The sequence below is a fragment of the Coffea eugenioides genome, chromosome 5 (genome assembly GCF_003713205.1).
Source record: "Coffea eugenioides isolate CCC68of chromosome 5, Ceug_1.0, whole genome shotgun sequence".
Classification (NCBI taxonomy): Eukaryota; Viridiplantae; Streptophyta; class Magnoliopsida; order Gentianales; family Rubiaceae; genus Coffea; species Coffea eugenioides.
The window spans coordinates 51,813,073-51,835,753 of record NC_040039.1 but is presented as its reverse complement, the minus strand read 5'-3'; the positions used below and the strand labels follow the sequence as shown (position 1 = coordinate 51,835,753).

Sequence of the window (22,681 nt, the reverse complement as noted above, 5' to 3'; positions counted from 1 at the left end):
ACATTTTTTTTACGCTTATGATCATATCCTTAGCCCATTCCTAGCAACAAAATTTCTCAAATTTAATACCCTTCTTATAAATGTTGAATCTTCTGATTTCATTTTCCCCACAAGTTTTGACAGTCCAATCTGAAAAATTATTCCAACACTATTTTAATTCAAGTATTGAATTGTTATTTTCCCCACCATTAATTGTACCATCAAATGTTTACATTTCATAGAATAATCTATATATACATGTATGCGTGTATTTGGGTAGAATTGGAAAATTGTTCAAATATCCATCATAATTTATTAAATGAATTTTTTTATCATTCACTTTTAAAATAGCAATTTTACGTCCCTTATAAAATCAAGTCGACAAATTTTGGTCCTAACCTATGTTTTTGACTATTTTTTTGCTTTGAATCAATTACATAACCTTCACATGATCATTTTTTTTTAGGAGCAAAAATGTTAAATTTCATTTTAATTAAAACAAATGACTTGACCTATATCCATTTTTTTGCACCTACAAATTTGAGATATGACCAGAATCATATTTATTTTTTCATCTGAAAAGTGGAATCTACCCCAATACATATTCATTTTTACTCTTAAAAAGTCATTTGATTTTTGTATATAAAAAATGATCACATACGGGTTACATGATGATTTTTAGGTTAAAAAGTAATAAAAAATGTAGGTTATGACCAAATTTTAATAACTTGAATTTATAAATAACGTAAAGTTAATATTTTAAAATTTAAAAAAATAAAAAATAATAAAAAATAATAAATTTTATTTGATAAAATATAATAAACGTTTTGAAGGATTTTCCACTTAGAATCTTCGCCAAATCGTAGGCTGGCATTTTCTCCTGCATACTCCATTTTAAAAAACTGTAGCAACGTAGTAGTAGCGGACCCGTATGATGACATGTTTCCAATATCGGGTCCCAATTTTAGATGGTTGCCTGATTGATTATAAATTTCTTATGTAATCAAGAATTCTTTCGGTCCACCTTTTACTACCCCACTAGGAGGAGAACACCGCGCATCGCGCGGTGTAATTTTCAAGCTTGCCCAGAAACATCCAGTTATTCAAATTAAAAAATTAATTATAAAAAGTTACATAAAAATGTATCAAAATCTTTGCAATAGTTACAAAAAGAACATCAAATATACCCATTTTATTTTGTAACAAATGGATGGCTTCATTACCTGTGGCACTGGTAACTTGCTAGGTTGACATTGCCAACCAAAATAAAGTTCCAACAAAAGGCAAACTACAAATTACCTAAGAAAACAAATTAGTTTACTCTCCTTGCCACTACTGAGCTGATAAAAAAAAAAAAGAAAAGTAAATCTTGCAACCCATCAATAAGGTTGACAAATAACCAAAAACTGAAAAAACAAAAACAAGACTAACATCTCTAGAAAAAGGAAACAAGCAAAACTACAAGCCGAACAGCAAGTGTACAAGCAATTATATGTCCGAGTTGAATTCTGCAAAAAAGAAATTGAGCTTTAGGTTGTATGATTCTCAAACAGAGAAATCAAAACAATAAAAACAGAGCAAGTAAAACAAGTAAAAGAAAATAACTTTGGATCTCGAGGAAATAGGATGCCGTCTCAAATTTCCACCCTTCACTTTTTTAAAGACCAATAACAGGACAAAGAAAGCAGAAAGTTACAGCCAGTTACAATGAAAAAAATCTGTTCACACAAAAAAAAAAGGACATTAAAACATATCATCCAGGCTTACTGAAGAAAAGTAGCCTCCTTTATCTTTTCTTCCTTCATCTAACAAAGACTTAGAATAAAAAATGCTGGCAAGAGCAAATTTATTGGGGGGAAAAATGAAGACGACAAAACCTTGGATCTACACTAAACAGATTAACATTTTTTTGTTAAAAAAAAGGGCCTAAATAAAATTAACATTGAGAAAACAATTTCCAAAATCCTTTTGTACTATGCTGTAAATCTTAATATCTCAACCCATAATAAACATTTGGGATTTAGTAGAAAATAAATATAGTTAAAATTCTTATGCTACACCATCAAATCTAGCATAGCATATGTTAAATCGCAAAAAAGAAGTAAAACAATAGGAATTAAGCACTAAACACCTAAATTTTTTTCAAAATTTCACATCCAAATCACATTGATGCAATAAGACAAAACATCGTCCCTAAGCCACTTTTTGAAGTAAATAAATAGTTTGTAATCTAAACAGATAACAAAGGACCTAAAACTTACAATAGCAAACAATTAAGGACCAAAAAAACATTTAAAGTTACTTTTGCAGCATCATAGGTGAATACATGAAAGGGTTCGGACCACCTTAAGCAAATGAATCAAAATGCAATCTACTACATAAAAGGACACGTAGAACTATATAAGAAATCTGGTAATATTTGATAAGTCAAAAAGGAAAATATTTACAAGAATAAATCAGCATTTTCTGAAAACTTTTCGTACTTCCTATAACAACATAAGAAAGTTTCCAAACAATGTGATATGATAATTCAACCACATTTCCAAACAACATAGCAGATACAGGAGAACTATTATTAGAAAAAAAGGCTTTCTAAATCTAAAACCTAAACAAAGGACCTAAACCTTACAATAGCAACAATTAAGGACCAAAAATACTTTTAAAGTTACTTTTGTTGCATCATCGGTGAATACATGAAAGGATTTGGATCACCTTAAGCAAATGGATCCAAATGCAATCTACTACATAAAAGGACACGTTGAATTACATAAGAATTCTGGGAATATCTGATAAGTCAAAAAGGAAAATATTTACAAGAATAAATCAGCATTTTCTGAAAACTTTTCGTACTTCTTATAACAACACAAGAAAGTTTCCAAACAATGTGATATGATAATTTTACCACATCTCCAACCACGTAGTAGATTTAGTAGAATTATGTTATTGAAAAAAAACCTTTCTAAATCTAAAACCTGATTCTTCTATAATCATTATAAAACAACCAATAGTTGGCCACAATCTAAAACGCAAAAGAAACACTAACATGAAGTCACCAATTATCAAAAGGGATAAATCACAAAAATTAAGGTCATTAGGTATGAGCACCTTGATTACTAACTCATACTGCTACTCAGATAGCATTTTGAATATCCAGTGTTCTTTTTTGACGAGTCTATTTACTCAAAAAATGTTTATCTTTTTTTTTAGACAGTGATAAATTCCTCTTGCTTCCTACAAAAAATAATGGTAAGACAAAAAAAATTCAAAAGATTTGAGACTTGAGAAACAGAAATCAAAAGAACATTCTTATCAGCCAAAAAGAGTTAAAAAAAAACTTCAAATGAATATACCTCTATAGAACAGAAAAAAATGAAAGGTAGGTGCTATCATCTTTCTTCCTACAAAGGCAATAACATAAAAATATAAATCAGATAAAAAATATCAATGACACAAAATACTTTCTAAGAGGCAAAATATCAGAAGAATAAAGGTCTTGTTAATAAAAAAAGAAACCATGAGTCATTAAATCTAATAAACATAATCCAACAGATCAACTAAACATAATCCACCGGTTGAAGGATGAGGGACAAATCACAAAAGGGACTATAACTTCAAGCTAAACCCAAACATAAGCCAAATATTCCAAAAAAAGAAAGCATAAAATGAGCTTATTTACTTGGAATTGAAATGTGCTAAAATACAATTAAGTACATGATAGAGCAACAGACCTTCTATACATTCTTGTGCTCAGATACAAAAATATCATAATTGAGAATGTTTCCACCTCTTGAAGAGATACATTCTGATAGCTTGTAACTATTCCACCTCATCGTGCAAGAAAAATATGGAAGAAAGGGTAAAGAGTTTACAAAGAGAACCTGAAAACAAATAAGTAAAATAGATGGTTATTAAATAATTAACCAAAGACAATGAGAAATGTAGTAGCTGAAAGTAAACCAGCAAATCACACAAATCATAAGTTTGTATAAGGGCTCTCAAAGAAACGTCAAAAAAAAAGCAAACTAAATATAAATACAACTCCATGAGAACTATTAAAACTTAGACCAATAAAACCAGTAGCAAAGGTATGGAGAGATCACTGCCAACCAAAAGAAGAAAAAAAAAAAGAGATCGAAGAAATTAATTCACATGCAATAAACAAAATTTTCCAGAAAGAGAGCCCCAAATTGCAGGATACCTTAAAGCCGTCCTTGGGAGAAATATGATCAAATTTTATTCCATACAAAAGAAAACCCTATAATGATTATTTTTCATCTCTAATATAATATGCGCTCAGAAAGGAGGATGGGGGCAACAAATAAATATGGTTGGAACGAAGCTTTAGATCTATAACTTTTCTAACAAAAAAATAGTTGATACCAGTATGAACAATATTGGATTTTCTCATATTATAGTTGAAGGAAGAAACGAGTAAAGAAAAATACTATTTATCACAACCAAATAACCCAAAAAATATAAAAGGGCAAGAAATTAACTGTAATTCCTCCTTCAATGGCCTTCCTTGTGTTTTTTTTACCTGAGATAATCACAAAAAAATTCCATAAGAAAAAATAATCATAGTCTAAAAAGCCATGAGAAAAATAAACATCATGTGAGATCTCTTACCTGGCGGGTTCTGTAGAGATTGAAGATACCAGATAATAAAAAGCAAACCTTAAACTTGCACCCTGAAACAAACATGAAATTGATTAGAGAATAAAGAAAATCAGTCAAAATAAAGGAAAATTTTAAAACTAAAAAATGGCTAGATCAGCGGATCGAAAATAAATCAGATAAGAAAGATCTCCAAGGTAATTATGTCCCAATAAAGAGAAAAACAAATAACCCAAAAAAATGAAAAGGCAAGATACTAACTGTAATTCCTCCTTCAGTGGCCTTCCTTGTGTTTTTTTAAACCTGAGATAATCACAAAAAAATTCCATAACAAAAAATTATCATAGTCAAAAAAGCCATGAGAAAAATAAACATCATGTGAGATCTCTTACCTGGCGGGTTCTGTAGAGATTGAAGATACCAGATAATAAAATGCAAACCTTAAACTTGCACCCTGAAACAAACATGAAATTGCTTAGAGAATAAAGAAAATCAGTCAAAATAAGGAAAATTTTGAAACTAAAAAATGGCGAGATCAACGGATCGAAAATAAATCAGATAAGAAAGATCTCCAAGGTAATTATGTCCCAATAAAGAGAAAAATAATTGAGAGAAAATAGAAATTTTTCTGTGTAGAAAGAGGGAAAAAATCATAGGTTTATGAGGAAAAGGAATGGAGATCAGAAACAGAAAAAGAAAATCCAAATGTGAGCAGTTGAGCAAACAAGATCGACCAAATTTTCGAGGTTCTCCTATCTCAGAGTAAGGAGCAAAAAGGGCAAAAAAAGAGAGAGAATAAAAGGTGCGTTTTGAGCATCATTTTTTTCGAATAATCTTTAAAAGAGGGGAAAAATATAGAAGAAAGGGAGAATAGATGCGGTGTGTTGTTAGTCTGTTTCTTTTCTTTTTTTCAGAGAAAAAAATGGAGGAAATCCATGGAAGGAATGGAGGCGGTCAGTCATACTCTCGGATGAGACAAAAGGAAATAGAGGTGTTTTGGAAAAAGGGAGGTGAGGAGACTGGTAGAACAAGCGGCGCAAGCAGAAGCAACAAGCAAAGACTCTCAGGAACCCTACCTATTCATTAAGGCGTGAAATCTCGATTTTGTCCTCAATTCAATTCATCAGCTCAATCAACGGAGGACGACCACCAATTGGCCAATAAAATTGTGCCATGTCAGCAATTAAAACTCAATTGGAAACAATGGCATTCGCGCACAATCAGCAAACGTCCAATTCTCATGCGGGCTGGACGACATCAAATTGGAATCCCACGGGCCAGACGATCACCAATCAACCAATGCAAGGAAGCCACGTCAGCAATTGAAGCCCAATTGAAAACAACGGCATTCGCGCATAGACTAGATATGTTAATAAAGGCAGGCCCAACAAAACTCAAAAATAACAATTTTATTTCATTAATCTCTTCCCCTTATTCTGATCATTACTTTTTTTATTTTAAATCCTATTCTATCGCAATAAAGGATCCTAGAGAAGGGGATGGTCAGAAAGGAGGATGCGTTGTACTGCTGTTCCTGTGACGTGCTTGCCTGCTCCACTACTACTACTTTGGCGAAAATGATATTTGGATAGCAAATTATTTCAAATAATATTTTATTTGTATCATAAATATATTTTTTAATTATATTTTTAACTCATATATATCACATTATAAAAAATATTACAGTAATTATTTTAAATAATATTTTTATAAAAACACACTCAATTGAAACTTGACCAACACCCTAGAAATGAAATTAATTTTCCCTGGTAGCCATTAGATCAAGACCTAATGGTTCTGATCATTATTTAGGGAACTAAGCAACCTACTCGACTTGCATATAATACAATAATCAATACTTGAATTAAAATAGTGTTGAATAAAACTTCACCACAACTTTATTAAATTAAATTATTTTACTTTTTAAATATTATAGTTCATTTATATGTAGACCTTTAATTATTAGATGAGGTTAAGTTGGGTATAAAATAGGATTAATTTTTCTTACTTTTATAATTGAAAAATAAATCAAATTAACTTCGAGAGTTCATTTAAATTTAATTTACTAATTAATAAATTCACGTTTGAGCAGTGTTTTATGTTCGATAACTTTCAAATTCAATAAAAAAAAAAGCTCATTTAAACTCGATTATGTAAAAGAAATAAGGAAAGAACATTCAAAATGTTATTTATATTTTGTAAAATGATTTTTTTAATACCATACTTTTAAAAGTGTAATTTTACATCATTTACAAATTCACATTGGTCAATTTTAGTCCATATTTAGGTTTTTGATTAGTTTTTGTCAAAATTTACCGCGTGCATTGCCCGTGATCGTTTTTAAGAGACAAAATTGTCAGATTAAATTTCACATAATCCGATTTATTATCCCTCACATTTTATAAAATGAACTTTTTCATCTCTCATATTTTACGCAATGAATTTTTCATCCCTTAAATTTCACATAATGAATTTTTCATCTCTCACATTTTCACAAAATAAAAAATTTCATCCCTTATTGATCATGTGTACAAATAAATTTTTATTATTTTTGAAAATCTATGTATATGTCTATTTGATTTCATCTGAACAGTATAAATAGCATGTAACACATCTCTATTTGATTTCACATAAACAACTTAAATTGTAGTTGTAGGTGAAATCAAATACAGATGTGTTACATGTTATTCGTACTAATAAGGTGAAATCAAATAGATATATACATGAATTTTAAAAAATTATTCATACATATGATTAACGAGGGATGACAAAATTCACTATATGAAATGTGAGGGGTTAAAAAATTTATTTTGTGAAACGCGAAGGACAAAAAAAATTATTTTGTGCATTATGAAGGACGAAAAAATTCACTTTGTGAAATGTAAGAGACTATGTATCGGATTATGTGAAATTTAATTTGACAAATTTTCCCTTAAAAAATGATGATGTACAAAATACGCAGTAAATTCTAATAAAAAACTAATCAAAAACATAAGTAAGGACCAAAATTGATCAATATGAATTTGTAAGGGACGTAAAATCATACTTTTAAAAGTAAAGGATGAAAAAGTCATTTTATAAAATGCGAGAAACGTTCTGAACGATTTTTCCAAAAATTAAGTCAAACTTAAATAAAATTTCAAACTCGCTAAAATAATCAAACAAACTATATTTTACGCTTGATTAGATTCGTTTACATCTCTACCTATATTATGAGTATATACAGTAACAGCTTAAATATATGACATATTATTTTAATTTGGGTTGAATTTAAACTTTACATAGAGACATGTATATCTAGACCCGTTATATATACATACAGTATCAATACATAAAAGATTTCTATTATATACATTTTTTTAGTGCATAAGAGATTTATCCTATAAAATAAAGAAAACAAAACTGTTCAATGTTAATAAAAGTAATCGAAGAATCGAGTATCGGCAGTTTGATTTTGGCATGGAGCGACTTTGCTCTGACCTCTATAATTGATCATTGGTTTTTCTCTGGGCTAATAAACTTTCGTTCGTTTCTTCTCAAAAAATAAAAAAAAATTTGTTTGTTTTTCCCACATAAATTTCGACCCATTTATCTGAATCACGTCCCTCTCAAAATTTTCTATATCTAAACTCGAAAAACTAAACGGAGAATAGAGAGAGTTGAGAGAACTAAGGAGTAGCATTTAATCGTTATCCTACAGGCCTAGGCAGGTCAGCTGTTCAGCCTCCGTTTGCTCATCTCATAAAAAGAAGAAAATACTCATTAGGATTTTATTTTATTTTTCCCTCTGCCAATGATTTTTCGAACCAATTTAATTGTACAGATCTTTTTCTCTTCAGGAGAACCCTGACGAATTTATCGGTAAAGGGCTTCACCAGCTTTCCATTTCGTCCATAGATTTAGCTTTGACCCCTTTATTCAATTTGAATTTGTGGTATTTAGGGTTTATATTTTTCTGGGCTCACCTTTTCATTTCCAAACCACGCTTTTTTGTCTGGCATAAAACTTCTGGGTTTCGTCTACGGTTGTTGGGTGTTGTTTATTTTGACCGGGGAAGTAATATCTGGGCTTTTGTTAGTTGGTTTATTAGCTTTGAAAGGGGAAGATTATCCTGGTCTTTTTAGGTTCATTCCCGAAGGAAGGATTTCTGGTTTCCTTTACTGTTGAGTGAAAGGATTTGTTATGGATAGATTTGAAGGTGGGGATGGTATTAAAGAGTCCTCCAATTCTCAGGATCTTGGACAATTTGGTGAAAATCCAACAGGTTGGTTATTAATTCTTTGCTCATTCTTGATGCTGAGCTTCAAATTCCACTGTATGTAGATCTAATTTTCGATCAATACTGATGTTTTCAGTTTAGTTTTTCTCCTGTTGACTTTATTTTACTCTGCTTGATGGCAAAAGAATAATAACAATGTGGGTTGCAGAGATTTTACTGCTTATGCATGTCTTATTTTTTCAAGGATGAAAAAACATTAAGATGAACAAGTTGAAGACCTCAGTCTTTCCTAATATTGCAGAAGTTAGTTTTATACTTTGAGATGTACGGATTCTAAGTGTCTAATCATTTGTTGCCGGTTGACTTATTGCTTGCGAAATTCTGATTAACGAATTCAAGAGTGGATGATACCATTCACAAAGCAGCTTTTTGTTTTTCATCTTTGAGCTGTTAGTTTTTTTGGTATCCTGCGACCCACCTGTCCTTTGCTTGGTATTTTCACGTTTTAAACAGGCTATCTCCTGTTTTGGTGACTTTGTTTGGATTGAGCATTATTTCTCCAATTTTATTTACTTACATCATCATTATAATTTTCAATACACTTTTTTATTTTCTCGATTACTTTTTTATCTCACATACATCACATCACAAAAAGTACTACAGTAAAAATATCTCAAATAACTTACAATCCAAACAAACCATTTTTGCTTTTGTGAACCTTGTATGTGAAAGCTTATGATATTTGCTATGTTCTGTTTAATTGTCTTCTTTTGTTCGATGTGAGGTTGTTTTCTTTATTTACGGGTCCGTTTGTTTCGGGTGAAAATATTTTCCAGGAAAATATTTTCCTAATTTCCCGTGTTTGGTTGCACAAAAGTTACTGAAAACATTTTCCTATGTAAAATATTTTCACTCATCTTATGGAAAACAACTTCCCTTCCCAACTTCCTGAAGTTGTTTTCCGAAATGCATGCATCTTGCCTGTAGTATGTTCCAAACTTACTGAAATCATCTTGCAGTATGTTCTTTTTTTTTTTTAGTGTAAACAGGAAGACTCGAACCCAAGATCTCTTCCTTACACTCCCTCCCCCGTACCACCCAACCCTCCCCCTAGTATATTCAAAATAAAAAAAAACCTCATCCTGCTCATCCTATGCTAGTAATTAATTATGTATAATAGGGACATTCTTTTCTAGAGAAACTTTCAGCAGTGAGAGTGCAAGATATATGTCACAATAAGTATTGCATGTGATTGATATTTGACACTAAATGGCTAGCAATTTGTTTATTGCTTAAGGAGATATTTTTTATTCATATATACATTTCTCCAAGATTTTTTAAAGTTAAACAATGAGATAAATTTTCTTATTTTGCATGGGAAAAAGTATGTAGTTATAATGTGTAGAAAGTAAAAATAGAGATAAAAGTGAAAATATTTCAAAAGTTAAACAAACACCAGAAAAATGAAGTAAGAAAATATTTTCAATAAGCTAACCAAACACCTGAAAATGATGAAAGGGAAATGATTTTCATGGAAAATTACTTCCACGGAAAATATTTTCCCAAGGAAAACATTTTACTCCCAACCAAACAGACCCTACATGTCATTGCTTTCGCACTACTACAATTGGGTGGAATTTACTGAAGCATTTGGTATTATTTATCTCGCAATTCTCATTTTTGATGTTTAGCTTTCCTGGCTTCATAATGCAGGGGATGCACTATTTGATGCATCACAATATGCATTCTTTGGCAATGATGCAGTAGAAGAAGTAGAACTCGGGGGTTTAGAAGACGATGAAGATGAGATTCCTCAAGTTGGTCTTGCTGATGAAGAGTATCAACTAGATAGAGAAGAGGTTTTTATTATTTATAACTTAAATAGTTGATTTCAGTTTTGGTATTTTGTGATGGATTTTTTGCTAGTTCTTGTTTTGTCTATGTGGGAATAAGTACTACTTGTAGATGCTTCACCTTGTATAGTATTTGGTTTTTAACTTCATCATCTTTCTTTTTGCATTTGCATTTCTATAGCATACTGAATAATTGTGTTACTGGTACCTATATGGCTCATCTTGAATAATAATCTGCATGTAACCACAAATCCTGTGTCAAACATGTTAAGTGCAAATGATAGATGCATTTACGTATGCATGGAGATTTTTTTTAATTGCCTCCATGTCATTTAATGTTACTGAATGTGAGCTTCAATTTTGCATCTAAGTGTTCAAATCCCTAACTTCCCCACCGTAAATATCTTTGTTATTTTTTTCAGGGTGAAGTACTTGGATCTTTTACTGAAATTGATGATCTTGCTAGCACATTTTCAAAGGTTAGTATCTCTGAGTGCAGAAATTACATGAAATTGTGGATGTAAGTGCTTTTACATTTGAAGCTCACAATTGTATCTCACTGCTGATCACCCTGGAAGATTATACTATTGAACTTTATCAGCATCAGCTGTTTATAACTAGCCATTTTTGGTCGCTACATAGGTTTTTTTTTTTTTCAAAAACTTTCTTTAACTGCAGGATGGGCTTGACTATTTATCATCTATCTCAAAATATATTTATGGAGAGGCATTCTGTGATGTTACTCCTTCAGATTATGTTTATCTTTTGTGGCCGTATGATATCAGAATAAATAACTTCTCATTTTGTCTCATTGTCTGATTAACACGAGAAGAAACAAAATGAAGGCTTTATCCTCATTCTGGCCATGCCCCTACCTTCATTATTGGATGCTTTCTTTGAAACTTGTAGTTTGTAATCTGTTAACTTCAAAGGATATTAAGTAATGAGCTTTGAACATGTTACTTGCTATTCGACATTTCTTGTTTGTGATCAGGAAACCCTGTGTTGTAACTGGGTACTTTCTATGAAACTAATCTGAAAGAAAATTAAGGAATTGGTTTTCTACAATTTGCTTGCAATTCCATATTTAAGATGCCACTCTTTTTTACACAAAAAAGGATTTTACTCTTAAATAATAATAATATCCCTAATTGCAAAAAGTAATTTCAGGAGTAATAGGATGGGCCAATCTGTCATTCCGAATTTCTTCATTATTGTGATTCGAGTGCTATTTTTCGAAATTAATAGTTTCTATTTCCTCTGCCAATATATCAGTTTTAATGCCTGTCGTTAGCCAAGAAGCCCTATTTTAGCTTTTCCTGCCTAGTGAATAGGACAGCAATAATGAATGTATCTGGTGGCATACATACAGTAATATGTCTTATTCCATCCTTGCTTGATTCCTTGGGTACATTTTTCTTTGTATCACTAAAAACACTTATACTTTACAGTTGAACAAAGTTGTCAGTGGCCCACGAGATGCTGGAGCTATTGGAGATATGGGATCAAGAGAAAGTGAGTAACTGGATGGGGATATGCATTTCTTTTTGGATAGATATATTAACTGCTTGGAACCAGTCAGCTCTTAATTGTTAGAATATTCTCTCTCATTTTTCTCTATCTTGTGGAATTTTTTGGGGCCTGGGGGGGAGGATTGGTGGTGGTGTCTGGATGAAATTTTCCATTCAAATACCTGCTAACCTTTATCTTTCAAAGTGAAGAGTTATTTCAGGAATTATGTTCTGCCTCAATGATTATGTAGGTGTCAGCCTGCCAAATTCCTTTTTGGGAAAATCGTTCAAAACGCCTCACATTTTGCCAAATGAATTTTTTTCGTCCAAGTTAGCAAAATTTGGTCCCGACCTAAGTTTCTGACCACTCTTTAGCCTGAAATCACCATATGACCTGCATGTAGCCATTTTTTTATGTACAAAAAAGTCAAATCTGTTTTTTTAGTGGCAAAAATGAATATTGATTAGGTCAGATTCCACTTTTTTAGTGAAAAAATGAATATGGTTCCGGTCAGATTCTACTTATTTTAGGGGCAAAAATAAATATGGGTTGTGTCATCATTTGTTTAACTACAAATGGGAGCTAATTTTTTGCTTCTAAAAAATGACCATATGTGAGTCACGTGATAGATCTAGGGTAAAAAGTGGTCGAAAACCTTGGTTGGGACCAAATTTTACCAACTTAATTTTGTGAGGAACGTAAAGTAACCATTTTAAAAGTAGATGACAAACAAATTCATTAGGAGAAATGTGAGGGATGTTTTTGTTTTTGGATGATTTCCCCTTTTTTTTTGGCTCACTATATTATATTTGCTGTTGCATTCTTGTGGCCTTATTTGATAATTTCCTTTGGATATGATGCTATTTAGTTATCCATTGACTGACATAAAGTATGTGGCTTTTTTCTTGTCCTATATATCAGGTTCATCTGCAGCTGAGTGGGTGCAAGAGGAAGATTTTCCTAGTTGGGCTGATCAGAATGCATTTGATACAGAAAGTACACAGGACAGTAAGAGGTGGCCATCACAGCCATATCCTTCGTCTGCTTATTATCTGGATTCTAAGAGTCTCTACAGAACATCTTCGTATCCTGAGCAACCACAGCAGTACCCACAGCAGCAGCTAAATATACACCAGCACTACTCTAGTGAACCAATTCTTATACCAAAATCTTCTTTCACTTCATATCCTCCTCCTGGAGGCAGATCTCACCAAGGCTCTCCAAATGACCAAGCACGACAGGCAAATATTCCATATCATCCTGGTGGACCTCAAATTCCACGCTCGTCAACCAATCTTTCTCCCTTTCCTAATCCTCAGCTTCAGATGACTGCTTTACCTCATGGTTCACCAGTGGGTGGAAACATGCCTCAGTTTAGTCCTTCAGGTCTGCCGATCAGTAGCCGCCTGCAAAACCAGTGGTTGACTCAAACAAATATGTACCCTGGGGACCATTCTAACCTTCCAAATAGTATGTTACAACAACATTTACCTCATCAAAATGGACTATTGCCCCCCCAGTTAATGTCACAACAGCAACTTCAACAACACAGATTACAGAACCCTTTCCAGCCAGCATTTGGCCATTTACCTGGATTGCCATCCCAAGTACTCAATCACCATCTTTCATCTTCCCCTCAGATGACAAGTAATTTTGATATGCTTGGGTTGGCTGATTTGAGAGATCCTAGGATTAAATCAATGGTAAGAGGTAGGCAAGGCATGCGCTATTCACCAGGATTTGACATAAATAGCCAGAAGAGTGACAATGGGTGGCCAGTGTTTAAATCCAAATACATGACAGCTGATGAAATTGAGAATATTCTGAGGATGCAGCTTGCTGCTACACACAGCAATGACCCTTATGTAGATGATTATTACCATCAAGCTTGTCTAGCAAAAAAAACTGCTAGTGCAAAGTTAAAGCACCATTTTTGCCCGAATAACCTGAGGGATGGTCCTGCTCGGGCTCGCGCTAATAATGAGCCACATGCCTTTCTCCAGGTTGATGCACTTGGGAGGGTTTCCTTTTCTTCAATTCGCAGACCCCGTCCACTGCTGGAAGTTGAACCCCCAAATGTATCTGGTACTGGTACCACTGAACCAAAGGTGTGCGAGAAACCCCTGGACCAGGAACCTATGCTTGCAGCTAGGGTGACTATTGAGGATGGCATTTGTCTTCTACTTGATGTTGATGATATTGACCGTTTTCTGCAATTTAACCAACTCCAAGATGGTGGAGCACAGTTGACTCAGAGACGGCAAGTACTGCTGGAAGGTCTGGCAGCATCACTTCAGCTGGTGGACCCACTGGGCAAGAATGGCAACACAGTGGATCGGGCTCCTAAGGATGATCTTGTGTTCCTGAGGTTGGTCTCTCTTCCCAAGGGTCGGAAGCTGTTATCAAGGTATCTTCAACTTCTTCCTCCAGATGATGAACTTGTTAGAGTTGTCTGCATGGCAATTTTCCGTCATTTAAGGTTTTTGTTTGGGGGCCTCCCTGCTGATCCTGGAGCTGCTGAAACTACTAATGACCTTGCAAAAATGGTTGCATTTTCTGTTCATGGAATGGAGCTTAAAGCACTTGCTGCATGTCTTGCATCTGTGGTTTGTTCAGCTGAGCATCCTCCTCTTCGTCCAATTGGAAGCCCTGCAGGAGATGGGGCTTCTCTGATTCTGAAATCTGTTCTTGAGAGGGCAACTGATCTTCTTCGAGATCCTCGTGCTTCTGGCAACTGCAGCATGCCCAATAGAGCATTTTGGCAGGCCTCTTTTGATGCATTTTTTGGTCTTCTCACAAAGTATTGCTTCAATAAGTATGACACCATTATGCAATCATTTCTTAGTCAGACCCTGCCAGACATGTCTAATGTTAGTTCTGACGCAGCCAAAGGCATCAGTAAGGAAATGCCGGTTGAACTCTTGCGAGCTAGTCTTCCTCATACCAGTGAGCAACAAAGAAAGCTGCTATTGGATTTTGCACAGCAGTCGGTGCCTGTTCAAGGGTTAAGTAATCAGGGTGGCATTAGTGGTGGCCCTTGAGTGTAACGTGTTATTGCGAGGCTTCACATATAGCTAAAGACATGCTGGAAGACATGCCAGTGATTGTGCAATGAGGGATTAGGTTTTTTCCTTTTTCTTTTTTCTTCCTTTTTTTTTTTTTGGGGGGGGGGGGGGGGGGGGAGGTTTTGTGGGTGGTTACCTACAACAATTGGGCTTTTGTTACTAGAGAAGTTTTTGAAGGGTAAGCCTGGTTGAATAGCTGCTTGCTTCAGACGCATGAGGAAGTAATCCTGAGAGAGTTGAGTGTAGGCCAAAGTAATCCTGAGAGAGTCGAGTGTAGGCCTTCATTTCCCATATCCATGCAGGCATCGTTGAAGAATTTTTATGTTGGATCTGTATTACAGTGAGACTTCTTATTTGTTTTTGCTTTGGAGCTTATTTTGATGCTCTGTTGTTCAACCCTTGATATAGTAATGGGTAGTAGAAGCCAGAGATGTACAGAGTTCACTTGGATTTCTGCCTCTTTGCCTCTATTTTTAATTTTAAAGGAGGTGGAAAGGAAATTGTTGCTATGTTCTGATATCAAGACGGCAGGGCAAATGTTTGGCAGCAGTTTCCATGTTTGGTTCGATTCAAGCCACAGTTAAAAGTCTGTAACAGTAGAGATTTCAAGCTTTTTTTGCCCCACAGTATTTACTTGGATGGTCTAGTATATTTTACCCGTTTTCTATGCTATAGTTGATGTTCCTAATTTTGTCTAAGATCGGATGAAATTGTTAAAGCTCTTAGTTCCATCTTTGCTCGGTTCAGGATCGTTTGCAAAGTGGCAACCTAAACTGGAACCCATTAGCATCAGGCATTTGCTGTGAGTACATTGTTTCGCATGCTTGCGACGGGGTTTCAACTATTTGTCGTTTGCCTGTGTTATCTATTGCTACAAGCATGCACTACAGTACAAGTTTTGACTCCCGGCGAAGAGCAGACAGATGCTGTTAGACGGGTAGCATATAGGGGAACGGTAAAAGATAATAGGATAACTCAGTTACTGTACGGTCTGTGTGGTAGCGAATGTATTCAATCGAAGAAAAGCATATTTTAGTGAAAATTGCATCAGACCTTCCATGTCAGACCAGGTATTCCTTGAAATGGATGCACCAGCTATAACTGCACTACGAGCATCTCTCTTGCAACTGCGAACTTCCGAGAGCCGCTTGGTTTCATACAGTATCAGAGAACGTAACAAAACCTTTTTGCCCAATGCCTTGAAAGTTTCTAGGTTTCAGATAGCCTGAGAACATTTACATGTCACTTCAGTTATTAATATCCTCCTTGGAAAGTTGAACTGAAGCAGCACGCACCATTTCAATGAAACTCTCCTCCAGTTGATCAAGATCACCAGAGTTGCGTAGTTGGTGATACAACGGGGCCGCATAGGTTGCAGCAATTTCAGCCAACTTCCACTGTGCAAAATTAGCAGCCAATTGGATCAGTTTAACAGATAGATATCTATCAGTCTCTAGGCCAGATGATACAACTCTGAAGCACTGTTCGTGAAGGTCCTCCAAGAGCCAAAATTCAGCAAGCCAACAAAGCTCTACATACAGTTGCAATTCATTAAGCCTCTGATCAACTGCCAGATTGTCCCACAAACAATCAAAACTGGGCTTCAGCAACTCATCAGAATACAACCAGCTAACCAGTTTAATTAATGAGTTCCAACTAACCGGTACTTTGATGGTTTCTGAATTGCTGCAAAGGTTACAGTTGTCAGGTAAAAAAAAAGAAGAAGTAAAACAGGAATCTCACCTAACATGCGGATTGTCATATCTTGAAATGAAAAACTAGGAGATAAAACAACTTAACAATCCAATTGTTCATTATTCAAAAATTACACGATCAAACTAAAAGGTTTCCCTGCTTGAGGTTTGTCTTACAATTTTTCTGGCTTAAAAGTTAGTGTGCAAAGTCAACTATCATAGTTTACCAGCAAGATAGATAGAAATATACCTTTCCACCAGTTGGAACTTTGACGGTAACAAAAAGGGAAGGGAAGGGAAAAGAAAAGCTGTACATGCCAGTATCAAGTTGCAAAGCCTTATATTCTCACCCACTTTGAGGAAAGAGGCAGATAAATCTCCAAATGCAAAATAAATACAACATCCAACACAAAACATGCAAAGAAGAAGATGACCCAAGAAGTTCAAAAAAAATGAAATAGCATCCACACAAGCAGCACAAATTTCCAAACATGACCAACTGTAGTGACTGCAAAACAGAACTTCTCCGACTAACATACTAACACACAGAAAATCACAAGATTAGTATAACTGCACTTGCAGATTTAATGTGCCAAAAATGTTCCATGTCTAATCTCTATCATCTCGAAAAGTTATTTTCTAGTTAAATGAGCTCCAAATCTAGAGGTCTCAATATAAAAACCGTAACTCACATCAAAGTACCTTTCTTGCATTCCTGACTGAAACAACGCTCGCAAATAATCGCAACTTGAAAACAATATAACTTTATGCACATGGAAATGTGGATTAGGTGCTGAGCAAAAACTGCATCTCCAGTTCAGCAGTTGGATCGTGTTAGGTTCTAAGAGCACATCCCTGAAATTAAAAACATGAAAAGGTAAGCTAGTTGAGTTTTTAAATCATAGGATCAAAGGATAACACTCTGCAAAGCGCTTTTCACATTTCACTTCATCCATCCTAGAGTGTACATTCAACAAACCATATGACTCGCATCCATATGAACACACACACAAAATATGCTTCCTATCTTAAAACATATAACTTAGCAGCTTGTACAAGTACTTTGATCTCTCCATCTCATCCCAGACAATGGTGAACATGGTATCAAACATTTTGCTGGGGAACAAGAAGTTATACCTAATCTCCAAAACTATATTGCTCTTAATAGATCTCAAGCCCAAATAGCAGCAAAGGCCAAGCAGAAACGAAAAGCATTTCACACAATCTAATGCAATTCAAACCGAAGATTGCTGAGATAAATTATCAAGGAGAAGATACATACGATGAACAATGTCCAACTGGCCCAAGAGCCGAAGTAAGATCAAATGTAGGAATAGGAGCACCATATCTTGGATTTCGTCTATGAAGCATGTGTAGTAGAGGCTGCAAGTCACAATGCTTGGCTAAAATTTTCAAATTTTTCAAAACATCTTCACCTGCTTGTAAATACCCCATGTACACATATTGCAACAACTTGACTAGTGCTTGGTGATCTACATGAGCAGAGAGACGAACTTCTACTTTAGACCCCCTGTGTGTCTCCATTTGCTGCTCCAGAAAAGGACCAGTACTAGATTTCTCTTTAAGCTTCGGTCCTTGCACAGGCAGTAAATTCGGACACCGAACTGAAAGAATGACTTCATTCACACACAACGAAGATTGGTCACTTAGAATGAGTTCTAAATCAGCAAGTTCATTGTCCAAGAATGCTTTCCAAATTCTTTTTCCACATTTGTTGGGGAAGCCATATATCCCAAAATGACTAAGAATATAAGCAGCATACCATCTTGGTCCAGGAGTAGAATGATTAATGCAGATCTCCTCAAGTTCCCTAACTATCTGGGATTCGTCAAACTCCAGTTTAACTTTTAAGAAACCAGCATGAGAGGCAAACTTGTGTACCAATCCAGCCAAGGCCCACAGACTAAAAAGCAATTGCATGTCTTTACCTTCCCAATCTTCCACACAAGGATGGCAACAAACTCTTTCACTGTAAGAATTGTGGAGATGAGGTGCCAAATTTGACCTTTTTATGTATACTGGGTTGCTTAACCAACACTTCACAAAGATCAACAGACTCTGCATCCCTTGATGATCAATAACCATCTTCCCATATCTTGGCAGACTGGCGTAACAAGCCAAACTTATCAAGCTAATGACAACTTGAAAGTTACCTGGTCTTAGAACCTTATTTCTGCAGGATGTATCATTCAGGGTATTCACCAAGTACTCAATGTAGTTCTTGCCATCCAGGTTCAATACTTCAGATAGAATGGACCTGGCTTGGGAGGCAATATACTTGCAAGGGGAATAAACCATCATCAGAACTGCTCTTGAGGCTGATTCACTCCCAATTGTGTTGGTGATTTTGCTTTGAGAGATCTGTCGTGCCATATTTATAGATTCTGTAAAGGCAAGGCTGCCAATAAATGGGAGAAAGAAGACAGTAGTGGATTGGTCAAAAAAACAGAACAACGTCACACTCACAGAAAAAGATAGAACCTTTAACATATCAAATAACAAGAGAAGGAAAGATAAGAAATAATGCTAACTTGGAAAATGAAGCTAAGCTATGCAAAGCTAGATAACATCATAAAGCAGTATTACCATGCACATGCAATTAGGGCTTTGAGTTCAAGTATATCTTCATGCACCACGGGGGCGAAATCTTCTGCACTATTTGCTACAAGCCCTCCTAGAATATCCCAAATGTATGGTCTCAGTGAAGGAAGAGAACTTTCATTGAGAGCCTCTTGCAATATCAGTAACTGTTCTTGCAGTGGCACACCATGCAGAGATTGGTGAATTCTCCAAAAATCGGTTAGAAGAAGACCAAGTAGAGCTCTACCAACTCCAGCTTTCCAAAAGTAACTGTGATGATTCCCCACCCAACGAGTGATCAGAGCCAAACGACAAGCTTCCACTGCCAATGACATCTGATCTTTTGGAAGCTTTCCAGAACTTAAACAACTGCTATTCATTCCAGTAACTATGGCTTTAACTACATGTTCACCACACATTTTCACCACTTCTTGACATGGTCCTTCATTTATCTAAACAATTAATGGTACATAAGAATTTAAGTCTAAATGAACAAATGACATGGACATATTCAGACGTAAATACTTGCAAAAGAAGCAGCCAAAAGAATCACAACAAGAATACCTACCATTAGACATTGGGCAAGTCTGAATCCATCCATCTGGACTGAATGAGTATCTGGGCTGCTCATGCTCTCCACCATTAAATTTAGAAGGCTTTTTCTGTTTTCTAGGAGCTTCTTAGCCCCATTACCACATAGAGCTGGCATTTAAATTAAGATTAGTGTCTCCATAGTAGCGGACTAGACAAATTTTTGCAACTTGGACAGAAAATAAAATACCTAAACTAGAATATAACTGCAAGAGCGCAGCTTTCAAGGAGCTTTCAGGATTGAGTTTGTGAATTTCTAACACATCCAAAAATTTTGAATCACTCCACACACAGAACCTAGAAGGTGGCCAACGCCATAAGATTCTACTCAATAGAAGAGCCATTTCGTGAAAGTACGCGGTTGGTTTATCACCAACAGAAAAATCCTTCACATTCATTACAAGAACAAAAACTGTATTTCCTTCTTTCAAGATCTCCCCAACTTCCTTCTCTCTTTTAGTACTCAGATTGTATAAAATGCAATTCAAGGCAGTTGCACATGAAATGGACACATGTAACTGTCGGTTAGATAACAATGATAATAAGTGGTGTACTAGATGGGGAACATGTGCTTGCAGCACCGAACTTGGTAAAAGTTTGACCATCTTTGCAGCCACGTCTGAGGCCATTTTCAGTAGGGATTCACTTTTTAATTCCAGAATGCTTCCCAAAGCTCCGACAATATCATCAACTGACTCCTGAAGAAGGATAAAGGCAAAAGGCCAAACATAGAAGGCACGAAGTGTCAAACAACTATAATAAGATGCAAGTGTACAAAGAGTTGATGTACTACAAATTACGAGCAAGACACTTTATGCATCCATCTAAGAATTATGATGAAGGAATTCAACTTTTCTGATAAATTGAACTTCAATAAAAGTTGAGTAGCAAATCCCTGAGATTTGATCAACTGAGTTTCTCAGACTCGCAGCTATCAAAAGCTGGAAGGAATTAATCAACAAATAGACAATCCTACCAAGTTCTTTAGATTTATGGTGAATGCAGGATTTCCGTCCAGTTAAGATTCGGATCTTCTCAGCATTCCAGATAACGGGTATTTGTCCCATGCCATTGAGACCAGCCAAGGGAGTTGAACGATAAAATTCATCAATTTTCTTCACAATTCAGGCAGTATATAATCCAAGCCTCATTTCCGAGCTTAAATGAGCTAATTTTCACGTAAAGTAATTCTCTTTTTTTTTTTCCCCTTTCCCTTTCTTGGTTTAGTAAAAAGAAACCCTGTGACCAACTTGAAACTTGATCAGACGATGTTCGTCAACAACTTGTTCATTTGTCTTTGTTAGGGGAGTTACACTAGTTGGTTGGATAACAATAACAGGGAAGCTGACATTATAATGAGTGTCACAATAGAAGGTTGCTCTAAAAATGGAAATGGTCGGAACAAAGAATAATTAGTGGGAACAAGGTCACTGATGCTCACCTTTACAAGAGGATGTTGGGACAAAGACTCGCTGGATACGCAATCAAGAAACGCATCGATTGCACGGAGGACAAGCTTCTGAGTTTCAATATCCGTGCAATGCCATTTTTGTCGTTTATCATCACCCCATCTGCATTTAAAAGGAGCAAAGTTGGAAGACTAGGAACGAACAAAATTGAGCTCGCTTATCCATCACTATAAAGGGAATCATGAAAGCTCCCAAAAAATCCCAGGAAAACGAGTTTTAGTCCAATTGTTTGGGGGAGGCAAAGCTGATTCAACAAAACTAGACGGCCTTAGATTATTCAGCGTTCTTAAAGATTTAGAATAGCTGAAAAAAAAGAGTAGTAATTACCTAACGAAGTGACCGAGATTGAGTGCATCATAAAGGCGTTGATGGAGCGTTGACACGCGACTGCTGACACCCACCACCGCTTGCTTCGACCGTCTCATTCTCTTAGCATCTTCTTCTCTCCTTCCCAGCAATTTGCTTCGTTTCTTAAATCAATTCAAAAAAATGGTTCAGGCCTTCTGGCAATATATGCGGGTCTTTTCCCACTGTTCGCAGCCAAATCAGTTACCTGAGTCGGTTGTTCATTCATTTTATTTATTTATTTTTAAAAACTCTCTCTCTCTAGCATCTCCTTCTTTGGGAAGGGACGTGTCTTTGAGGGAATAATTAATTAAAGGGTAAATCACATATAATCCCCGGTAGTTTCTCTTATGACCATATGGACCCCATTATTTTACCATGACTACATACTACATAGTGCCTTTGCGGTTTTATAGAATGTGAAAAATGGACGGAATTGAATATGACTAATAGCATCAATTGGAGGAAAAAAAAAAGAAGAACTTGACATTTTCATCTTTCCACAAGTGTTTACATAACTCGTTAACTTGCTCACTATATCGCATCAATGCAAGAAAAATAAGAAGTACGAAGCATCAACTTCTTGGTTTCAACTTAAGTTAGAACTTGGGGCATCACCAGATTTTGTGCAAAAACAAAGAAAGAAAAAAGAAGAAATATTGGTTTAAATTGGGGAATTAGAAGCGGAAGCCTAGTAGAAGATGTGGTTTGAATGATGGAATATATGGAGATCAATATG

At 35.2% G+C, this 22,681-nt stretch overlaps 2 protein-coding genes and 1 long non-coding RNA gene across 3 annotated transcripts; 1 reads left to right on the top strand and 2 right to left on the bottom strand.

The window, feature by feature from the left end:
* Positions 1-1,199: 1,199 nt before the first annotated feature.
* LOC113772601 lies at positions 1,200-5,051 on the bottom strand. Its single transcript, XR_003468576.1, has 7 exons — positions 4,986-5,051; positions 4,855-4,896; positions 4,606-4,667; positions 4,476-4,516; positions 3,708-3,857; positions 3,330-3,377; positions 1,200-1,487 (listed from the first exon to the last, which is right to left on the bottom strand). It is a non-coding gene; the product is annotated as an uncharacterized LOC113772601 (long non-coding RNA).
* A 3,030-nt stretch (positions 5,052-8,081) lies between these two features.
* On the top strand, positions 8,082-15,339 carry LOC113769942 (protein PAT1 homolog). Its single transcript, XM_027314274.1, has 5 exons — positions 8,082-8,857; positions 10,526-10,671; positions 11,088-11,144; positions 12,117-12,180; positions 13,099-15,339. The coding sequence occupies exons 1-5, from the start codon at positions 8,776-8,778 to the stop codon at positions 15,216-15,218; spliced, it is 2,469 nt and encodes an 822-aa protein (XP_027170075.1). The 5' UTR covers positions 8,082-8,775; the 3' UTR covers positions 15,219-15,339.
* A 12-nt stretch (positions 15,340-15,351) lies between these two features.
* Positions 15,352-22,118, bottom strand: LOC113769941 (BTB/POZ domain-containing protein At1g04390). The gene is made up of 8 exons (XM_027314273.1): positions 21,925-22,118; positions 21,570-21,699; positions 20,319-20,826; positions 20,106-20,239; positions 19,544-19,989; positions 18,219-19,355; positions 17,639-17,791; positions 15,352-16,928 (listed from the first exon to the last, which is right to left on the bottom strand). Exons 1-8 carry the CDS (start codon positions 22,020-22,022, stop codon positions 16,490-16,492), a joined length of 3,045 nt encoding a protein of 1,014 aa, XP_027170074.1. The 5' UTR covers positions 22,023-22,118; the 3' UTR covers positions 15,352-16,489.
* Between the last annotated feature and the right edge of the window lie 563 nt (positions 22,119-22,681).